Raw genomic sequence first — 24,004 nt, 5'->3', positions numbered from 1 at the left:
AGAAAGAGTGTTTGAGAGAGAGAGAGAGAGAGAGAGGAGAGAGAGAGGAGAGTGAGAGAGAGAGAGGCGGTGGGGGGGGGGGAGGAGGCCGCGACGGCGGCGGCGGGGCCCACGGTGCCAGTTAGCCAGGCCGGCGGCTGGGGCGTGTGGCGCCTTCCCCTCCTATCACTGCATGGCACAAGGCCGGCCACGCTGTGGTTGGCCACATCGTGCCATGCAATAATAATATATATTTTTTAAATAGGTTGTTACAGTCCATATGGTTCAACTGCCTGCTCCGACTCTAGTAGCGAGTTCAGGGTCATTGCTGGCGGTGACAATTGCACCACACCCACACTAGAACCAGGAGCAATAGCTTTACCGTTGCCATTAGGAGCGAGGACCTTATTCACAACATTAGTGGTTAGGAGTCAAACTGTGAGACGATACCCAATACGACCACACCTAAAACAAACCATAAGGAGATTCTCATAAGCAACAACTTGAGGTACTTGCTCCCTAGGAATACCAATTAGGGTACTTTGTTTCAAAGGTTTAGTTAGATCAATCTCCATGCAAACCCTTGAGAACCTACCCCAAGTATGAGCCAAAGTGCCATAAATTTTAATAAGCCTACCGAGATCCAGGCTATAGCAGTAAAGAGGTCTTCCCTCCAATATTCGCCGAGAAGGTCGATTAGGTGGACCCAAATGGGGGTAGACATGATAACAGAAAAGTCCAAGGTCCCCTAGTGAGGACTTTAATCATATCCCCTTCAAAGAAAAATTTAAAAGTAAAAAAGTCACCTACCATATCTATTATTTGAAGAGTGCCAACTAGTTTCCATCTCCTAGCCGCCTCCCTACTCAAGTAAGAGAGTGGCGGAGGGTGACCTAAAAACTTATCGATCAGGTTGTCGCGCCATTCTGCTCTACTTTCCTTAATCTTTTTCGGGTCCAGGGTTACCTTGGATGAAGATGAGTTATGTATCCTTTGAACGATACTCTCATATTCGGCATTAAAGGCCTAAGGCGCGGAGGAGTTATGATTGGCCTTAAATAGCCGGGCCCATGGGAGCGACGGTGGACTCTTGCTTTCAACCTGATCCGTGAGCGAGTCATTAGTTTCTTGAGCTATCCCCACATTAAAGGTAGTTCCTTTGTCTTTTTGCATCGAAGGCTCTGCCTAGCAGAATCTTTTACTTCAAAAGCAACAATAGTGGCGAAGTCCACCTTAGTAGGTGGGTCGGGGGATCCTACGGTTTGAGCGGTGGAGAAGGTGTGGGGAGGAGCAGAGCAAGAGAGTTCTCCAAGGAGGACATCAAATAGATTCACTTTCCCGTGGCCAGATAATTGAGTCGAATTTAGTCTCACCTGATTTCACCCTAGGTGAAGGAGAAGAGGTTCTGAACTGTTTAGAAAATTATGTATACTAAAAAATTTTTGGAGGTTTATTGTGAAAAATGAGCGATTGTTATGTGGAAGAAATATTTATCTATATACGTGTAAAGTTCAAAAAAAAAATCGCTTCTACTCTCCCTACAGTCTCCGGCATTCACACGAGACTACCAAAGTAGCTAAGGAGTAGGAGGAGACGCCCGAGAGATGGCGGAGCTGCGTCACTCCGCCTCGATTGGCAGCCGCGGCGCTTCGGCGGCGTCGTCTCCGGTGAAGCGAGACGACGCCGCCACACCTTTCATCTCCTCCACCGCCGGCGGTGGCCGAGATCGGGATCGAGACGCGGATCGGGACAAGGAGCCCCACCGCTCCTCCTCCCCCTTCTCCCCCTCCGCCGTCTTGCTCCATCTCCATCCTCCCTTTCGTTCTCTTCTTTCGTTGGAAGACCCGAGGTCTCCTTCCTCTTCCATTTCTTACCGGATCTTGCTCGTCTTCCTCGCCTTCCTCCTATTCGCCGGACTCCTCTCGCTTCCTTCTCTCTGGACCCGCCTGGTTAGTTTTCCTTGCTTAAATCAATCTTAATTCACTCGAATCCCGCCGTAAGATTAGTGAAATGAGTGATTGGAGTGATGCTAGGTCACCAATTTTGTACTTTTTTCGCAATCTTGTGGTATTTGGTTACGGATTCGCTATTTTGTCTCCCTTTTTGTAGAATGCGCCTTATTTGTGCCGCAAGGATGGGATTACTCTTCGCTGTCCGACTGTAAGATCCGTGGGCTATAGGAAATCCTAATAATTTTACTTTTCTTCTGACCCTGCTTTAATCTTGATTTGGTTGTTCTTCTTGGTTCTGTTGCTGAAGGTGAAAGAGACTCCATCGCTTTGGGAGAATCCTTACTCAGCCACGACCTCATGGAAGCCATGTGCAGAGCGCCGCCAGAACGGAATCTCAGGCACGTTTAGCTTTTTATCAACTCAATCTTTACAAATTGACATTTTCATATAGAGTAGATAGATTCCCGGAGTGCATATATTACATGCACAAGAGGCATGATTTGGATCCACATGTTTTATGAAATTTCGTGTGCTTGGGTTGTCCTTTGGTTCTTCCTCTACTTAATGAGTTGGTCTCAAAAGCATCCTGTTCGGGAATGATTCATGCTGGTCTTAATAGATTAGCTTCAGCCATAGGATCTATTACTCAAGCCATCTAGAACTAAATAGTATAGATATTTTTATAAAGCCTTCCTTCGTGATCCAGTCATCATCGTTCAAGCCATGAAACAACTTTTTCAATAGTAAGGGTAAGTCTGTGTACATCTTGCCTTAGGTTTGCATCACAGGAAGCCTTGTGCACTAGAAGACCCTAGTTCTAGGTTTTTGTGATCCCACCATGTGTTCTGATACTAAAAATTAGCTTGTTATTGCAAGTATTCTGCTTGTGTTTCTTCAGTCTTAAAGATGCTTGTATTTCTTCTTGACAAAAGTGGCCCTGCTAACTAATAGGTTAAATTACAATTTCCCTGAATTATGATCCAATATTGCATCGATCCTCTAAAAAAAACAATGGACAATTCAACCCTCACAATTTTCTTGATTCTAGTAATGTACCCCTTCCATCAGTTTGCCATGAAGATTTTGTTGAAGAAAAATAATCTTGTGAGGCAATGTGATTGTGCCTTTTGTTCCATGGACAAAATAACTCTTGTAAGCAAGGAAAACAAATTGTTTGGACTGATATTGCCATTACTTGCTTTTCCTCCCTAGTCATATCTTTGCAAGACCATTGTTTCCTTCTCTCAATTACCAAGTTAAAATCCAAATGAAGGATTGTGTCTATGCTCAGCTAACTCCCTCATCCTATTCATTGGTTCATTAATCAAGTGGCGATTGCTACATCTATTTTGCTGGTTCGAAGTATTGACTAATACCGATAGGTATCAACTGATACATATTGGTATCGGCTATTACCAATTCAAAATTAAGGCCAAAACTAGTTTTCTCTTGGTTTCGACTCTGGTATCAATTATAAAGACAAAACTTTGATTTTCCTTTTATGCGGACTATATGTGGATTGCATTATAAGTTGGATCTAATTTGAATCCATCTTGAAACATATCAGTCATTGATATACATATATACTATGTCTCGGATGCCACATTTTACTTTTCCTTTCCTTTTTCTCTCTTTTTTCCTTTTTTGTTTCTAATTTTTTTCTTCTCTACCTTTTTTTACCTTTTCTTAACACCCCCAACAATCATCTCTTTTGCAAAGGTGCTTTTTAGCCTGATGTTCAGGTGGCTTCCTACAATCCTTGTTTTGAGGTGATGACAACAATGAACGCATGTACTTATTGAATCCATTCAGATTTCAATATTATTCTTTGTATTTTCACTCTTCATAGTATGTTGTTACTATTTTATGTGTAATCTAATTTTTTTTATGTGTTATTTTTTTAAACTGTTAGGATTTTCCTACATTTTGTATCATCTTTTACAATTTAAGTAATTAAAAAATAGTTTGAAATAAACGGTCAATACAGTGAACGAAACGACTAATATATTGAACGAAACGACCAATACTACCGATATGTTTCATTTTTTCTGATGACGGATACTGATATTCCGAATTTTGTTGTTTTATTTCCTATTCATGTAGTATGATTTGCGGTCATAATTTTAGTTGGAAGTTCTGGAATTTACATTGTTGTTAGAGAAATTGGATCATAGCTTGTGGGGAAAATTAAAAATTTTAGGATATTTAGAGATATTTTTGGGTCTTCAACACGTTAATATTTAGTTTTTAGTTTGAATATATGCATTAAAACCTATATTATAGTTTTTAATCTTTAGATTATTTTTGTAAATCATCTATTTTATTAAATATATAACAATAGTCAAATATAAATATTATTTAACACATAATATAATTGAATACATTTATTAAAACTAATATTAATGATGGAACACTCTCTAATATCATTGAATACTCTATAATATAATTGAATACTTTATAATGTAATTGAATATATAATAACATTCAATATATAATATTAATTTATGATAGTTCAATAATTAAAACTAATATCTAGATGAACGTAGGATGAAGAGGAGGATCAAAGACTTTATTTGCCACACAAAATTAATACGAGAATGTTGCATTAAATACTGTAAATAATCTTCAAAACTTATCCATTAATAGTATTGCTCGTTGTAATGTCTCACATAATTTATAATCTTTATATAAATATGAAATTTACAATTCTCTTATGATATGATAAAAATTGAGCATACGCGGGAATGATTGGCACCGACATAGGCACATCATAAATATATATAGATTATGGATATGAAGTATAATGATGGTGTTGTGGTTTTGATGTGTGATTGATATGATAGTAATGATGATTATCCGTGAGCGCACCTCTTCTGATGTTTTGCTATCTAGGGATGACAAAGTGACCCGACTCGATAATTCGACATCATAACCTAACTTTTACATTTAGCTTGTTTATGATCTAACTCGTCTATCTATTTATGACACGATTACCTGTTTATAACATATAAAAACCTCTTTATAACCCCCAAAAATTTGTTAATAATCTGAAAAAATCTGTTTATAATCTAAATAACTTATATAAATTTTAATAACTTGTGCCATCTAATAGCCCGTTTATGACTGTATAATCCGTTTAATAAAAGTGTCGTATTTAAAAATTATGACCCGTTTATTAAACAGGTCGTGTTCATATTTGCAATATCATGACTCGACTTGAACTCGGCTAACCAACTCGATTGCCACCCGTACTTGCTACTTATAAATTCAAATTCTTTTCTCATTTGACTATAATCACATTGAGCTTGAGATGGTACTTTCCTTTCTTCTATCTTTGATAAATTTTGCTTCGTGGTTCTCTAGTTCAAGCTCCGTGGTCTTGATCTTGGGTAATGTGTGAAATTTTTCTCTCTGTAAAGTCGATCAATAAATAGAAATAAGAAAAAGTTAAAAATGGCTCCACATCAGCACGGGTTGGCACGCAGTGCTGTCAGACCGGCATGGCTTGGTGCCAGGTGCCGTGCCACTATTGGCATGGCAAATGCTGGTCTGCATAGGGAATGCTGACTGGCATAACTATCGTTGGGGAAAATGTTATTTAACATAACTAATAGTTTGGTCACATGTTTTCTGCTCTTGTTGGTATCTTCAAATAATTCCTTTTCATCCTTATTTTTCTACTGGCATCAATGCATTATTTTTTTGACTCTTTTGGTCACTTACGATATGGCTATCAGATATAACTTATAAGTGGACCTAATTGTTTCTATAGCATAGCTTTGTGCACAAAATCTGATAATGTTTGTCAATAATTCTACTGCCATAGAAAGCACACAGAATTGGTCATAAATCTGAAAATCAGGAATACCTAATATGTTTTCCTAAACATATCCGAACCTAAGGGAACACATAATTTGATCTTAAAGAGTGCCCTAAAGTCCTAGACCTTGAGAAAACATTGCCGACATTAATCCTGACAATTATAATTGGAGAGAGGCCATTTTCATATTACAAGCACAGATGTACAATCAGAGAATTATCTTAGGTTGTGTTTGGTTGTGAAAATACTTCCAAACATTTAACTATGCTCCTTTCTTAAGCTTGCACAAGAAAGTTTATACTAATTTATGCTGTTATGGTGTTTGGTTTTCGAGTATAATGGTATAATAATTACACTGTGACATGGAAATTAGGAGATATTATGAGAAATAACCAAAATACCTGTTATAGTGGATAGACGACGAGAGGAAAGGAGAGAGGAAGAAAATGATTGGAATGGTCTTTACAAGGAGAAAATATTATTTAGATTTTGTTGGTAAGAGAGAAGAGAGAAGTAGGTATTAGTAAACTAGTATTAAGATAAATTGTTTAGTTACTATACTATTATAGACCTCACTTAGAATAAGCTTATTCTACAACCACACGGGGTTTTAGAATAATTTTTGTATTTCTTCTAGTGGTTCTTCTTTGTGTTTTCATATGCTATAATAGCACCTGATGTCTTTTGACTAGCAGATCTGCCACCTGAGAATGAAACTTCTGGCTACATATTCATTCATGCAGAGGGTGGTCTAAATCAGCAGAGGATAGCTGTAAGTGTGTATTTCTAGACTCAAAAATTTATTTTTTAAGTTTTGCTGTCTTTACTGGTTAATATAGGTTCTCTTGTTTAACTTGTACACAGCCATCAACCTTTTTAGTGAAAGTCATGCAATGTGGTGTTCTGTAATCTATTTTATTTTGCTTTTGTTGAAAGAGAGCTCATTTTAGTAAACATCCTTTAAAAAGGTATATGATTCTTCCCATGTTCATTTGCTTCTGGAGATTATGAAATCACACTCACCATAGTTTCATCTATTGCAATTAAAATCTTAACTATTGTTTTGATCTTAAATTCTTGTGTTTGCATATCAAAATTTAGGAATGTAGTGTGCTTGGGGTCTTGAACCTACACATTTTGTAAATTAGTCCTTAATGTAGATAACCTAAATGATATAAATATGTAAAGCTTTTGTAAAGCTAAAAAAACCTTCAATTCCATGATTATTTCACTCTCAGGTTATGGTGTAGGATGATATAGTTATGATACTAAAGTAAATATATGTAGGATGGATATAAGAGAATGAAGGATTCAAAGAAGAAGATCAAAGATAAAGAAAGATATATAGATTCCAATAGTAAATAGACTAGCAAAAAAAAGAGAAAATAATATAAGGGAAAGATACTATTAGATCTCACATCTGTATTCTAAAAAGAAAAGACAATTTGTATGATATATTACAGTACGCAATGGTACAATTGCTACAATAATGATGGTACGGTTGCTACAGTACTGATTCCCAATGTACAAACCTTGATATCTCGACTCGATTCTAAAGTTAAATGAGTGGAGTCAAATTGAAGAGTCAGGCCATGTACTCACTGATTCTTGAGTATGAAAATTCGATAATATATATATTCAAGAAAATCTAAGAGAACTAAAGTCTAAAATAAATATAAAGCATAAAATAATTATTTACCTAGATAACAAAGGCACTATTTTGTAGTACATCTATTTATTTTACAAGCAATTTTGAAGATGCAAGTCTAATGTGGTAAGTAAATACATCAATGTTCGTGATTCGCTGAATTTCATAAAACTTGGCTGAGTTTCGAGTACTCGACAAATTTGACTGATTCTTAGCTTGATTTTGTGTAGCCCAAGTTTTTCACCAAGTCAACATCGAGTTGAGTAAACTCGATTGGGTTTTCACTTAACTTGATGACTCTTGGAATAGTGCTGAAAACCTATAATGTTCTTTTGATTTGGCAATGAAGAATCAAAGATAATGATACACTTAGTTAGGATATTTTTTTATTGCATTAGGAGTTTATTTTTATTAAAATAAAATTCCTATAAGTCGCGTTCGAACGCAGAAGAGATAGCGTTCGAACACCCTTGCGAACGCCTGCATTAGGTTCACAAATACAGAGAATGCATGTTGTGTGTTCGAACGCGGTCGGGCGAGTTCGATTCGAACGCCTGCATCGCGTTCGCACATACAGAGAACGTCTTTTCGTGCGTTCGAACGCGATCGGGCACGTTTGAACGCGATCGATGGGAATCCTCTAGAATTAGGGTTTCATATTGTTTTAAGACTTATTGGCTAGCCTTTATAAATATGTGAATGACAGCTAACTTAATTATGAAATTGGAATATTGATTTCTTGCCTCCTATCTTCTCTCTAGACTCTCTCCCTCCTCCTTCTTCACCATCCTTCCACCTTTATCGTTGGCAAGGTTTCTTCTAACTTCTAATTTCTCTCGATTGTCGAGCTACCCCTTTTCTTTGGGATCTTGACCACTTCGTTCTCTTCGTTTACTTCCCTTAATCACATCCACCCTCCACCTTCACCTACATATCCATCCATAATCCTAATATCCACTCCACCCGTCACCATCACCATCAGCATCACCTACGTTATTCTGTGTTTTCGTCCTTGTTATAGTTCGAATCTGTGAAGAGCATAAATATGAAAATTGTGGATCAGGAAGTTACAGATCTAACCCAATTGGTTTCGTAATTTTCTGACTATAGGAGAATATCTGACGAATATTTTTCCACGGTTGCGCTAATTGAATCCTGTAATACATTCAAATCTTGAAGGAATAGTTGCGTAGCTTATCTTTGGTTCTAGATCATATTAAAGTGGTATCGAGCTTAAACAGATAAATATGTTACGATCCAACCACATGGGTTAAGTCGAGTCAAGTTAGTTATTTTTATCTTATTATTTTGAATTTTAAATAAATCGGATAATTTGCATGTGGATATGATTCGTTAGGATTATTACTCCTATAAATAGGAGTGGTCATGTGTTGATTATGGGGGAGTCATTGGAATGAAGATTAAGTTAAGTTATTTCATTATCTCGTATTTATTTTTTACCGTACCCATTAGATCATCCTTATCTTTTAGGAGTAAATCATAATCATAGAAACATTCCGATCTTTCAAACCCTAACCATCTTCCTCGACCAACAACCCTCTATCTTACGACCGTCTACCACCACCCTTGGCCGTCCGTCACCTTCTGACGACCACCGCAATCTCGATTATTTACCGTTCTCCCCTATTTGACCTTGCTCCACTATTTTATTAATATCTTTTCATCCAGACATCAGATTCTCATGAAATCTGAACCATTGGAACCTTAACTCACGAGGCTACCACTACATAAAATATCATAATTTTCTTACGTACAGATCGGTCCAAATTTGGTTCATGACACCGAAATCAGAACCAACGTTCCTCGGACAATGATTAACACGCGATTCAAGATGAACAAGAAAGGAGTGACCATGGAAGATCAGGAACTCATCTTCGTCGCCCCCTTCACCACCAACAACCGTCAACGACGAGCTGCCAGCTTAGGCGAAGGCAGTTTTTAAAGAATTTTTGGCTGTATCAAAGGTTAGCTCTAAAGGGATCGAGAAGGCTCTCCAAACCATAGTTCCCAGTTTCGTCGGCCAAAACAGATCGGGATCAGCCATAGCCGATCCCGATCCGGGTCGAAACTTGTTGGTTTCGGCCCTGCTGCAGCAGCTGTAGCAGGCTATTGACAGCAGTTGCCAGCAGCTGCAGAGAGAGAGGGAGAGAGAGAGAGAGAGAGGGAAAGATAAAAAAAAGGATAGTGGGATAGCTCAGACTAACAGTTAGAGGAATAGGAAAGAAGAGAGGGAGGAAGAGAGATTTTTACTTTCTAGGCTTTATATTTGAGTAATTATTATTTCTTATTTTCTTATAATTTTTTCTAAATTTTTAGAAATTTCTCAACATTTTTAAATAATATTTAGAATTTTATTTAATTAAAATAATCCAATCCGATACAAGCAGTCGATACGGTCGATACGGCCGATACGTATCGTTTTTCCGGATGGCTGATGCTGATCCCGATACTGATTTTTGGAACCTTGCTCCAAACCTTGACGACAGTTATCCTAGCTCGTTACGGCCAGCCCGTGCCGCCCGCACCAACGGACATGATGGAATCCGGCCAGCCGCGGCTAGAAAACTCCAGTCACGAGGGAGGAGATGAATCGGCCCAAAGCGCGGCCTCAACCTTTCCTCTGGCTGAGATGGAGGTGTCTACACCACTGCAGATGCTCACTGCTGCCACTATTGTGCCGGAGAAGCCCCCAACGCAAGAGCGGAGGTCATCTTCCCCATGCGCGATGGAAGCTAGGGTTAAAACCCCTAGTTTCCCACCGGTGGCCATCCAGTCGCTCTTGGCCCTTGCCGCAAAGTCCGGTCCCTTCCACGGGACCCCCGCACCTAAGCTAGGCCGGGGGCAATCGTAGTAGAAAGCCGGAAGAGCTCTATCGACGACCCTCTTCGCTGCAGCAAAATCGTGGTAGGTGGCTGCTCTTCGGCGTTCCAACGACCACAGACGGTCATGGTCGGCCTCTTTGGGTTGATTGCCACCCAACGGTGGCCACTGTAGCAGGCAGAGACCACCGCATGGCCGAGGGACTTGATGGCGACGCACTATGGCCGCCGTTGCATCAACCCGATCCCAAGCTCGATAATGGGCTTCCATCGCCGCTCGCCGCCGCTTCGACGCTGCAAGGACCACCTGGAGGTCGACTGTCGGCGGCCCACGACCTTGCCCAGCCGTTGTCGGTGCCCATGCAGCTCACAGCGACGCCTTAGGCTGAAATCTAATTTCAGCCCTAGGGTTAGGTTTTTGGCTATTGAGTAGGAGAGATGAAGTGCATGTATCTCAATGTGTGTTGAATTTTCGTGATCCAACTCGATCACCTCGTGTGAGCCAGTTAAGGACTTATGTGCATAACCTCGAGTCTGAGTACAAGCTCGAGGACGACTGATAGAACGAACCGGTGGGCCGTGCCATCAAACTGAGTCATATCTGCATGCAGACCCGTGTGCCTACAAGCACGACATAAGTCGGAAGATCCAGTTCGTGTATTAGTCACCTTGAGGATAAGGTGTCGGAAGTGTTGTGAATTGTTACAATCTGATCACATGGGTTAAGTCGAGTCGAGTCAAGTTAGTTAATTAGTTTTATCTTATTGTTTTGAATTTTAAATAAATCGGATAATCAGCACGTGGATCCAATATGCTAGGATTGTTACTCCTATAAATATGAGTGGTCATGTGTTAATTACGGAGAGTTAGTGGAATGAAGATTAAGTTATTTTATTATCTCGTCTTTATTTTTCACCGTAGCCGTTAGATCGTCCTTATCTTTCTAGGAGTAGATTATAGCCATAATAACATTTCGATCTTTCAAACCCTAGCTATCTTCCGTTCACCACTACCTTTGGCCATCCGCCACCCTCTGACGACTGTCACAATGTCAGTTATTTATCGTTATACCCTATTTGACCTTGCTTCACTATTTTATTAATATCTTTTCATCTAGACGTTGGATTCTCGTGAAACCATAACCATTGGAACCCTAACTTATGAGGCTACCATCACATAAAATATTACAATTTTCTTACGTCCAGATCGGTCTAGATCTGGTTCGTAACAAATAGCGAAGAAAAGAATATATTGAGAATGAAGAGAATAACTAGGGAAGAAATGAAGAAAGAAGAAGAAAGCGATAGATTAGATGAAAAAGTTAACTACTAGATTCACACAGACTTGTCAGAATCACAATGAAAGCTTTTGCATTACACCAATCTACACTTTGTGTAAGGAGGAAGAAAAAGAATCTTTTTTTTTTAATTTACTTGGAACAAAACCACAACCATCGTTACAAAAGATCTCCATTTTTTTTTAATAAGCAGGATAGGAAACCCTAAACATATTTAAAATTCTAGTTGCATTAGGTCAAAATAAACTTTATCCACATAGGTCTCAATAAAGCGTAAGCTAATACTAATTTATTGATCTAAGACTTTTCAAATTGAGCTCAAGACTATGGATTCCAATTTCGGCCGATCTCGATCTTGGTCGGTTGGGGTATCGGCCATGTCGGTCGGGTATACGACCGATCCCGCTCGAAACGGGCTGTGATTGTCCTCACTCTCCCAGCCATTTCTCTTCTCTCTTATTCTCTCTTTCACTCTCCCTCACTCTCTCTTTTCTCTTTCTCTCTTTTCTCTCTCTTTCTTTTTTCTTTTTTCTCACCTCTTCCAAGGTTTCACCTCCGGCGACCGAATAGCTCTTCGGCGAGTTGACCTCCGGCAACGTTCTCCAACTAAGATCCAACAATCTTGGATTAGTTTATTTATTTATTTTTTGTTTTCTTTCTTCTCTCTCCCTCTCTCTTCCTCCCTTTCTCTCTCTTCCTGCTGTTGCAGCAGTAGATTTCTGCTGCAGCAATTGCAGAGAGAAGGAAAGAGGAATAGAGGGAGAGAGAGAGGGAAAGAGGAATATAGGAAGGAAGAGATATAGAGGGATGCGGAAGTAAGAGGGAGAGGGAAGAAGATGGGAGGAAGTGAAAGGAGTGAGAAGAAATGGAGAAAGAAATTTAAAAAATTTAGAATGAAACGGCATGCACTGGGGTTCCTTCCGGTAGATCCGACTTGTACACTACTAGACTGATCCTCTCCGGCATCTGAAACATATAAAAAAATCTCTGATAATTTCTGGTTTTGCACCGGACACAACGTCACTTGACGATATGGTTGCGCCCATACGAAAACCATGTCACTAACTTCCAATTCATGCTCTCGATGCCCTCGATCATAAATTTGCTTCATCCTGCTCTTGGCTGTCCTCGTGTGCATCTTTAAGTTCTTTAATATGTCATCATGGTTTATAAGAGTTAAATTAGCTTTGGTTCGATCGGAAGAGGCTAGCGGGTCAAAAGTACGCAAAACGGATGCCGTGCACTCGTATACCGCCTCAAATGGAGTCATCTTTATGCTACTATGATATGAAGTGTTATAAGACCACTCCGCCCATGATATGTACTCCAATTAGTGCCTAGGACAGTCTCCATCAAAGCACCTAAGGTATTGCTCAATCCTTCGGTTCAAGATCTCTGTTTGCCCGTTAGTTTGTGGATGATATCCAGAGCTTAAATTTAAACGAGTCTCTTTCAATATGAAATATTTAGTCCAATAGTCACTTATGAAAATTTGGTCACAATCTAAAATAATCGAACGTGACATACCATGGAGTTTGGCCACATTTTGTACAAAATTGTCAGCCACCGTCTTAGCCGAGGAAGGATGCGCCAAGGTTGAAAAATGAGCATATTTGCTTAGACGTTCTACCACAACGAATATCACCGAGTACCCTCGAACTAGTGGTAAATCCTCAATAAAGTCCACGGATATGTCCTCCCTTGTAGAAGTCCATTTGTCTTCATCATCTTTGTCTTCGCCCGTTGGCACGTTTTGCATGCTTTCACATGTGCTCCAACGTCTTTCTTCAATTCGAGCCAAGTACAACTTTGGGAGATTCTCTTGTAGGTCGTCAAGACACTTTCGTGCCCCACCTTTGAAAGTGCTTCAACAATCTGGTCCTCAATGACATATCCTCAGGCACATGAATGCACCTGTGGTCGCATAAAAGCTCATCTCTGTCTTCCAATTCGGGGTGGTTCTCCGGATCAACTCTAATTTTCTGCAACAAACCTCTCACATATGGGTCAATCATACCTGCTCTCTTATGTCGTTGAGGAAGGGAAAAGATGGAGTGGAATAGGCCGCAAGTACAGCTGCGTTCGGTTGACGCAAAAAAGTATTTGCTGCTTGATTCTTCGTTCCTTTCTTTTATTATAGCTCATAATCGTATCCCAACAATTTCGTGACACATCATTGTTGCGTCAGCGTGTGGATACGTTGTCCAATGAAGTATGCAAAGCTCTTTTGGTCGGTACGGATGATAGAAGCGGCGCCTGATTAGATACGATCTCCGCTTTGTCACCGCGTGTAGAGTTGTTAACATCTCTCGTTCGTATGTCGAGAGTTGCTGCAATTTTTCGGATAATGTTTTGCTCAAATAGGCTATTGATCTACCCTCTTGCATGAGAATAACACTTATTCTCACTCCTGAAGCATCGCATTCAATGATGAAGCTTTTGGTGAAGTTGAGTAGAGCCAAAATCAGACCCGTCGTCATCGCTGATTATAATTTTTCAAAGGCTGCCGTGGCTTTGTTGCTCCACTCGAATGCATCCTTCCTTAGGATAGCTGTAAGGGGTGCTGCGATCTTTCCATGATGCGAACCGGGTTAGCTCAGATCATATCAAGAGGACATTGGGCTCAATGGATTGAGTCTATTTATCTTATTTGCTTTTATAATTTAGTTAGAGTCTTAGTATGTTAGAACTTTATTTAACTAGCTAAATCTAGCTCTGCGCATTTTCGGAAAAATATTCAGAAGATATTCATTAGGTCTCCGAATATTATGAAACTACTTGGATAAGATCGATGACGTCCTGATCTATAACTTTCGTATTCAAGGTTTCTCAAGATTCAGATTCTATCTGTGGTGAAACGAAGGACTAATCCGAAAAATATGAGGAAGATTAGTTTAGTTAAGTTTGTTTAGAACTCTTAATGTTTTATTCTCTATAAATAGGGCTTTATGGCTTGTACCTTATGCATGAAAGAAAGATAAATTGGCTTTTGCCCTCGCATCACTCTCAACTGGGCTGCTGGCCTCTACATCTCCCTCTTCCCTCCTCACCAACCAACGCCACCACTTTAGTTGGCAAGGTCTCGTCAAGCTTCTAATTTCCCTCTTCCGCCAATCCCTATAGTCTCGTAGGACACGCCTACTTCTCCCCCTTCGTCTCTTTATCTTGATCGTCTTTACCTCCCATACGATTTTCATCTTTACCGCTACCACAGTTGTAGGCCAATCATAGCCTTCAACCATCTATCACATCCATATCGGCAAGCCACCACCACCATCATCATCTATTACCGAGCCACCTCCATCAATTATTCGGCCTCCACTCCATCATCACCTTTATCCTGTACCTAGGAGTCCGTGCCTCCACTCACGGATCCCAAATCCCGTGCATATCTGAATCTCGTAGGTCTGACCCTCCGACCTTTGTCTACCTTTTTGAAGTTATCTTTCGATCTACACATCCAATTTAGGTGAAACTAGATTTGTCTCTCCTAGGGCTACCTTGTATAAAAATTTCATGTTGATCTAACGGCTAGATCCTTCGGAATATCTCTAGAAAGTTCCATATAAATTTTGTCCAGAATCGTTACAAATTGGATCAAGCCGGTTCGTATCATTCCATATCCAGCCACGAATCTCCTATAATAGCCCCTCAAATCGAGGAATCCCCGAAGCTTGTGCACGATCTTCGGTTGTGACCAATCAATCATACATGCAAATTTGTTCGGATCGGCCGCTACTCATTCCGCTGAGATTATATGACCAAGGTACAACATTTTTTGTTCCACCCACAAACATTTGGACATCTTTACCTTTAATGAATTGGCCTTCAAAATCTACGACACCTCTCTTAGATGTCGCAAGTGCTCTTGGAAATTTTTGCTGTACACTAAAATATCGTCAAAGAAAACCGTCTTAGGAGAGGTCTAAAAACTTCATTTAATAACCCTTGAAAGGTCATTAGAGCATTGGTCAATCCGAAGAGCATGATTAAGAACTCATAGTAGTCATCATGGGTTCAAAGGGCTGTTTTGAGTACGTAGGCTGGATCAATCCGGATTTGGTAATAACCGGCTCGTAGATCTAATTTGCTGAAGTAAGATGCTCCTTTTAACTCGTCCAGCATCTCCTCTATTATCGGTATTGGATACCGGTCCTTAATGGTAATGGACGCAAAACCGCTAAGCTTCGTCTTTCTTTCTCACTAGTAAGACTGGCGACGAGTAGGCACTCTGGCTTAGTTAGATGATGTCTTGGTCCAATATCTCGGCTACCAACTTTGTAATTTCTTCCTTTTTGACATATGGGTACCTATAGAAGTCTCATGTTGGCTGGCTCAGCTTTTGGCACAATCTCGATGCGGTGATTTGAACTTCTTCTCGGTGGCAGCCCTTTAGGTTCATCAAACAAACCGAAAATTCAGTCAGTAACTTGATCAATTCTGTTATTTTACCTTCGCTAGGAGTCTGGGGCTAGTTGTAGCAAGTAGGTCCATCCCTTAGCTCTTGGCAGGCCCGTCATTGGGTGCAAAGTCGGGCTCAGCTAGTGTTTGATACCATCAAGGTGCACCACTATTTCGTTTCGTCGAAACGTCATCCACATATGGCTGAAATTAAAAGTCACTAGTCATAGGCTTTGAAGCCATTGAGTATCTAGGACAACATTAGCAACTCGAAGGGTGAGTGGCTACAAGTCGACGATCAAATCGTGGCCTTGGACTTGTATCTCTACCTGATAGCACAAATTGTTTGCTCGGAGCTTGTTGCCGTTGCCGATCGCTACCTCATACCCAATGGTTTGCTCCTCCAATTCTATTTTCTTCACTAATCACTCGTCCAAGAAGTTATGCGTACTCCTTGAATCGAGGAGGATGTGTATACAATGTTTCTGGACTAAGCCATCTATTCAAAGCATCTTTGGTGCAATGGCTCCCGAGTATGCGTGCATTGAGATTTCAGTTTGCACTTCTTCCGCATACTCCAATGCCTCCTCTAGATTCTCTTCTTCGCCCTCTTCAACTTGAACGATCTCCTTAGCTTCCTTTTGACCATTTATTAACATCACACTCCCTGTTATCTTCGCACACCGATGATTGGGTGTATATTGCTCATCACAACAAAAATGTTAACAGCGGGTCTAGCACCTCCCCTTACATCTGTTGAGATCCGAAGGGTGGTCGTTGTTTAGAATTTGCAGCAGCAGCCCTTGGTCAGGCGAAAAAAGCTCCCGATTGGGTCCAGCAGTCCGTATCTGGTTTCGGAGTCCTCTATGCTTCTTTTCCATGTGTATAGCATCTTCATAGGTCTCCTCTAAGGTCTGTGGTCGAAGCGCTTGAACATCCGCTTGGATTTCACTCCACAATCCTGAAATAAAGTGCTTTTTAACAATGAATCCGAGCATGGTGGAATGCAATGAGCATTAATCCTATCGAATTCTTCTTGATATGCAAGCACGGTGGTTCGCTGAACTGTCTTAGTGAGTAGATGATCGAAATCTTCATAGCTTGCTGTCTAAACCGTTTAGTGAGACCAAAACTAAAGATTTCTCCGATACAAGTTTTCGTGCGCGGCGACGGCTTGGTACCAATGTAGGGCTGAGCTTTAAAGATGAAATCTTGCAAGTAAGACTTTTTGATCCTTCGGTGTTCTTTGAAAGTTAAAAGAATTGCTCCGCACGATATAGTCAATCTATTGAATCTCCGTCTCTAAATTTTGAAAAATCTAGCCACACCATTCGCCCTTGGATCCTATGGTTGCCATATGGATCCTCGACCAAGTTTGATCTGGGATGGTTATGGCCCCATTCTATGGTGGTTTCTCCTCTTTTCTACCTCAACTTAAGCTAGTTCTCGTGCCTGCCGTCGATTGTTTCTCGGAAACCAATATTTGCCGCTCTAGCTATACTTGGACGGGGTAGCAAAGGTTCTATATTCTAGTTTGGAGCTATTAGGGGCTGCACCCGTCGAAATTGGTATTGAAGGCTTTGGTTGCGGGGTAGCCGAATTGGATAGTCGGGCTGTGATTAATTCCAGCACATCCACATTTCTTTGTCCATTTCTGCTTTCTTTTGTGTTATGAGCAGCAACTATTGGATCATGGTTTCTATTACTGAAGAGGGTGTTTTAGTGTGGCTTGGGGTTATCAGAGTCCAATCTTCTATCGATTGGATTTTGATTTGCGACAACCGTATTGTCACGACCCAAAATAAGAACCATGACCGGGCATGCATCTCAATATATTTGAGATACACGAAGCCTTAACAATACTTTCTACGTGTACGATGGCAAAATAAATAAATAAATAAAATAAAAATCTGCTTTATTAAATTTAAAACTAATTGCAATAAACAAAAAACAATGTTACTGTTTTTGAAACACCCAAACCTCCAAATACATGTGTAAACCGCGTGGGTAAATCCTCCCACGCGGTGCATCACATGACCTGTCAGTACAAGGATTTCATAAGACACACAACAGCACAATTTCACCATAGATAACTCAACTAAAGGAGTCTGGATACAAGTTCCACAGGCCACAAGTCTTCCAAATATACATCTAAAATACTATGCTAAAGTCCAAAAGTACAACGTCATCATCACACCGTGGGGGCTTAATACAACTAATATACGTATCGAAAAAAAAGCGGCTACTCCTCGCTACCCGCACTGCGTCCCCTAGCTCGAAATAATACCGCCACGAGGGGTGAGCTTACAAACCCGGCGAGTAGGATCCATACAATATAAAATAATGACATCGCATGTATATATCCAATGTATGCCCATATTTGCTAACGATAACGATATGCTTATTGAAATGACTTACCATAATTTACTAAGTCAACGCAATTGATAAAGATTACCAATCACTATCCTAGAACATGCTAGTTCCTAAATGGAGGGGAAGGTGAGAGCTTACCGGAGGGGGGATGGTTGGCGAGCTCGGCGGCTGTTGGCAACCACGAGAGAGAGAGAGAGAGGTAGCAAATGGAAGGGAAGGTGAGAGGTTGGAGGTGGGAGGGCTGCGGTGAGGGAAAGAAAAGATGAGGGAGATGGGGAAGGTGGCGTGCACGGCAAAGGAAGGGAAGAAGAGGAGGAAAAGGGAGGGGGCAGGGTGGCAGGCTGACGCACGTCAGTCAAAGAGAGAGATTTTTTTATTTTTTATTTTGGGGTGTTACAGTTTTATTGTCTCTAAACAAAATAAATAAAACTTCTATTCTATGCCATAATATCTAACAGAGCGGAAAAGTAAATAGGTGAATCCTAAGTGGAGGTGGAGTCCGGATAAATCTCGCTCAGTCGCCCCGCTGATTATTACTTGAAATAGATAAACAAATACAAAAAAATAAAATCTATGAGCCAACAACTATAGTTGAGTGAGTGGAATCCACTCGAAAACCAAATAAATTTTAATTCATATTAATGCTAAATAAATTACACTAAGAGCAACAATATCCATAACAGTATGCAATAGGCATGCTCTCTAAATAATAACAAAGATAACAATAGAGAGAGTCACAACTTGTAACCTTGCACGTTTTCAACATATTAATATCTTTTCAATATTTATACTGTCATATGTCTCAATGGGTCTAAACCCTGTGGATCCACATCAACTAGAAGTCACCTCGAGATGACGCTCGGGACTTTTCTTCATAGCTGATCCGGTTATGGTCATCAAATGGTATCACTCTGTGATCAACACACTCTGTCTTTTCCTCTAACTGTTGAGAGAAGTTAGAGTCACCTAGGAAATTTTCTTATTCATCCTAGGACTGTTTCCTAACCACGCTAGAGTCACATAAGAAAGTCACCGCAGTGATCTAATTTAGGACTTTCTCCTGGGCTTCCAGATAGACTTGAGTCACCACGGAAAATCGCAAGCGATTTATATCGGGACTGTTCTCTACTTCGTACCAATACTAATCTCATTTTTTTTTTCACAAATTTCAATATTTGCACGAAGTATGGTGATGCACTGAGTATAATAATTAAATACATAGAAAATATAACAATTAAATTTTCGCACGTACGGATGAAATAAATAGATTTGCACACAGAAATTACAACAATTAAATTTTTATACGTAAGGGTGAAATAAATAATTTGCACAGAAAATTTACATGGTCTGAGAAAGATACGAAATATAATAAAATAAATATGTGAGTGAATTCACTCATCTGAGTCTAGGCAAAGCAATCGAAATCTCAAATCTTTAGCTCACGTACTAAAATCACCACCTTTAATAATAAATAAAAATAAAAATTTTAATTTGAATAATATCAATATTTTTAAAAATTTAAAAACTAAAAAAGAACTAAAATGAGTTTAATTACCCATTGGGTTGGGCTGGGCTAATGCTGGCCTAGCCCAAATAAAAAAAGAACTAATCAGGCTGGGCCAAGGCCCAGCCAGATAGGAAATGGATTGGTTCGGGTCGGGTTTGTGGATCCGAAATCCAAACTCGAACCCGAACCCACATTCAAAAGAAAAATGGGTGGCTCGAGTTAAACCTGAGCTAACCAACCCCCTTTTTCTTCCTTTCTCCCTTCTCGCGTCCGACGCGAGGGAGGGAAGGATCGAGAGAGAGAGAGAGAGTGGCCGCCGGTGACTTTGCCGGCGGCGGGTCACGACGGCTCCCTCCCCCCTCTCTTTCTCTCTCTCTCTCTCTCGTTGTCCTCACGAGGTGGAGGAGGACACACCACCGACGGCCGACGTCGACTGGAGCCACGAGGGCTCTTCCAAAAGGCATCCATGGCGCAAGGCTAACGACTTGGAGCTCTCGAGCACGAGCAGCAGCAGCCCGAAGCCGCCGGCCGGCGAAGCCGAAATCCCCAATTTAGGTATTTTCGATTTATCTTTTTAAATTTAAGTTAAACTAGAGGGATGAGAGAGGGCTCATCGAGGAGGAGTGTGGTGGTCCCAAATTCCTCCAGCGATCCGATTCCATAGCGACGACTCCGACGGTGAGAAAAGAAAGAAAACGAAAGAGGAGAAGAAGGCTGGGGGAGTTTTTGAGGAGAGAGAGGATTAGGGTTTAATTTATAGATTAGAAGAGGATCAAATCTAATCCGATTCGGATTAGATGAAATTCCCCTTTTTCTGCGCCTCGTCGCGTGCCGGAGAGGGAGAGGGGAGGGGCTGCACGTGTACCCTTCTCTCTTAAGCCCCAATTAATTTTTTTTTCTCTTGTTCTAACACGTATCGCTTTCCATACGCATCATTTCTTCTGTATTCTTTCTCGATCTTGTGTTCACCATTGATGGAGCTTTGAGGTTGTCCAAGGTTTGCCTGGCGATGCCACTTGGAATTTATGTGTAGTTAGGCTAAGGCAAAGCGTAGAATAAGATTTTGATAGCAGAATTAGGCGTGCAAGTAGTCTAAATCGATGAACGTGCTAATGGTGATGATTTTGGCCAATGATGTAATTTAACAGATGATAACCCTAGGTAAAGGTTGTGTAGTAAATTAGGACAGATTGTGTGGGTGTTGATAACTTGGTAGAACGGAAGATGAGATGATAGATAAGTAGGACCGAAACTTGGAGTTAATCGAATGAGAGACAAAGAGAGCGAGAGAGATGAAGATAAAGACCAATATTCTTCAAATAATAAAAGAAAAATAAAAAGGGGTTGCCTGGACGCCCTAAAGCAATTAAAGAGTCATATACAAAAAAACACCTAAAGAAACTTGGGCATTCGAATGGTGCCAGGGCCGTTTGAATGCCAAAAAAAGCTTTTTGCTCTCGGGCATTGGCATTTGAACGCCTGTGAAGTAGCTCATAATCGAAGGGTGGTGGGTCTAGCTAATCATGGACTGTATCAGCTTGATTCTCCAAATCCTTCTTGTGTTGTGTTGCAGCTCATAATCGTATTCTTGTAATTTTGTGACCTATCGTTGTTGCGCTGGCATGTGTATATCTCTTCCCGTGAAGTAGGGAAGATTCTTCTTGTCAGTCCAGATGATGAAGCGGTACCTGATTAGACACAGTCTCTATTTTGTCACTGCGTGTAGAATTGCTAACATCTTTTGCTCGTATATCAAGAGTTGTTGCGATTTTCTGGATAATGCTTTGCTCCAATAGGCTACAAATCTGCCCTCATGCATGAGAAGAGAACCTATTCCCACTCCTGAAGTATCGCATTCAATGATGAAGCTTTTGGTGGAGTCCGGTAGCACCAAAATTAGTGCCAACATATATGCTGATTTTAGTGCCTCGAAAGTCGTCGTAGCTTTGTGGCTCCACTTGAATGCATCCTTCTTTAGGAAAGCTGTTAGGATGCTAGGCTCTTCCCTTAACCAGCTATGAACCTCCTATAATAGCCCGTCAAACCGAGGAATCCTTGAAGCTCGTGCACAATCTTCGGTTGTGGCCATTCGATCATACATGCAACTTTGTTCGGATTGGTCGCTACTCTTTCCATTGGGATTATACAACCAAGGTATTCTACTTTTTGCTCCGCCCACAAGCATTTGGACATCTTCACCTTCAACGAATTGACCTCCAAAATCTTCAACACCTCTTAAAGAGTGCTCTTCAACATTCTTGCTGTATGCTAAAATATGGTCAAAGAAACCAATATGTACAGTCGTAAGAGAGGTCTGAAAACTTCATTCATTAACCCTTGAAAGGTCGATGGAGTATAGTATTGATTTCGGAGTTTGTATTTTTTGTGGTAACTGTGTCGAGTATTGTCCAACAAATTGTTTATCAATGACTGAAGAATATGAACTTTCCACTTATGATCGTCACGAATTGAATTATAATCAAATTGCTTTGGGTCGGTTACCAATTTCAATAATTAGAGATTACACAATTCAAACAGTTATGAATTCGACTCAAAGCAAAATAGACAAAGATAAACCTTTTGATTCAAGAACGATTACCAATTACTAAGATTTTGTTTTGATATAAAATCAAAGATCCAAGTTTTTTATTTTGGTTAGTCAGTAATTACAAAGTGCATGACCAAGAACTCATTCAAGAATTGATATTTTGGTCAATCCGAAGTGCATGACCAAGAACTCATAGTGGCTATCATGGGTTCGAAGGGCTATTTTGTGCACATCGGTTGGATCAATCAGGATTGGGTGATAGCTGGCCTATAGATCTAATTTGCTATAGTAAGATGCTCCTTTTAACTCATCCAATAGCTCCTTTATTATTGATATTGGATACCGGTCCTTGATTGTAATGGTATTTAAGGCACGATAGTCGACGCAAAACTGTCAAGCTCCCCTTCCCTCTCCCTCTTACTGTCGGTGTGACACTTTTTTTCCATTTCTTCTCTCTCCCTTCTCTTTCCCTCTTTCTTCCTCCCTCCTACTCACTCTCCACTCTCCACTCTTCACTCTCTTGCGTCTCTCTATCTCACATTGTCACTGTTACTGTAGCAGATTTCTGCGACTTCCATCTTTTATGGATATAAAAGTTGTATACTTCTAGGACTAATATATACTAATACATGATTTTATGAGCTTTGAGCATAGAACCTAGTTTCAGCCGATTCCAAGTCGGATCGACTGAAATGGATCAGGATCGGCTATGGCCGATCCCGATCCAGGGCCGAAACCAGTCCAGCTGATACTCAATAGTATCGGCCCAGGATTAACCGATCCTGCTCGATACGGCTGTAATTGTCCAGATATGGTTCGGATCTAACCCGTATCCGACCCGGGGATATCAATAATGATGCCCCCTGGGTGCCCCTCTCTCTTTCTCAGTTTTCTCTTTCTTTCTCTCTCTTTCTCTCTTTCTCTCTTTCGTTCTATGCTCCCACCCAACCAATCAACACCCAAGGAAATACCCGGTGACCTTGATGTCTGGCGATGTCCTCCGACCAAGAATAGGCGACCTCGACCTCCGACGATCTCAAGTGAGTAATGTTGCTTTATTCTTTCTTCTCTTTCTCTCTCCTTTCTTCCATTTTCTTCCGGCGAGCCCCCTCCCTACTCTCTGTCTCTCTCCCTGTTACTGTTACTGCAACAAGAATCAGACTCAACGGCGCAGATCTCCTTGGAATATAAGCTCGTAAGGTTCTCGAGTCTTATATAAATCTGAGCCTGAGGGAAACTTTATTTTTGGCTCTATTAGTTTGTGAACCTTTTCTCATAGGTCATGGACGCACAATATAGCCTTATATTTATATGGCCTAATAGTCCTGTATGAGTTCATGACCTCAAAGATCATATGACTCCAAGACTATCAGTGAAAACTTCGTAAAATTCCATGGACTCAAATGCTGTATGTTGAACATATAACTGCTATTGTACTCTTATGTAATATGTACATAAAACTAAAGTTGTCATAAGGCCATAATATTCTAACTTAAGGCTTGCAAAAGCCATAGAGAACCTTAAAACTCTCATTCATGGTCCTTAAATTCTGTTGACTAATAAACATTTGCCTGAATAATGGCTTGTCTATTGGTTCTTATGATCATGTACCTAATACTTGTGCACTAAAAGGATAGTA

The 24,004-nt window shown here is 40.5% G+C and overlaps 1 protein-coding gene across 2 annotated transcripts in view; it reads left to right on the top strand.

Annotated features, from left to right (window-relative positions):
• The first annotated feature begins 1,329 nt into the window (after positions 1–1,329).
• Positions 1,330–24,004, top strand: part of LOC140799677 (protein PECTIC ARABINOGALACTAN SYNTHESIS-RELATED) — a 37,782-nt gene continuing 15,107 nt past the window's right edge. Inside the window, exons 1-4 of one of the 2 annotated variants that reach the window (XM_073154094.1) lie at positions 1,330–1,928; positions 2,089–2,139; positions 2,239–2,329; positions 6,447–6,523. In XM_073154094.1, the coding sequence (XP_073010195.1) occupies positions 1,584–1,928; positions 2,089–2,139; positions 2,239–2,329; positions 6,447–6,523 (564 nt within the window). In that variant the 5' untranslated portion in view covers positions 1,330–1,583. The remainder of the gene's footprint in view (positions 1,929–2,088; positions 2,140–2,238; positions 2,330–6,446; positions 6,524–24,004) is intronic. The other variant, XM_073154095.1, reaches the window with a different exon arrangement.

The sequence above is a fragment of the Typha latifolia genome, chromosome 13 (genome assembly GCF_019914945.1).
Source record: "Typha latifolia isolate L0001 chromosome 13, TyphaL0001v2, whole genome shotgun sequence".
Taxonomy (NCBI): domain Eukaryota; kingdom Viridiplantae; phylum Streptophyta; class Magnoliopsida; order Poales; family Typhaceae; genus Typha; species Typha latifolia.
The sequence above is the reverse complement of the archived record's forward strand: the minus strand, read 5'-3'. Positions and strand labels throughout refer to the sequence as shown.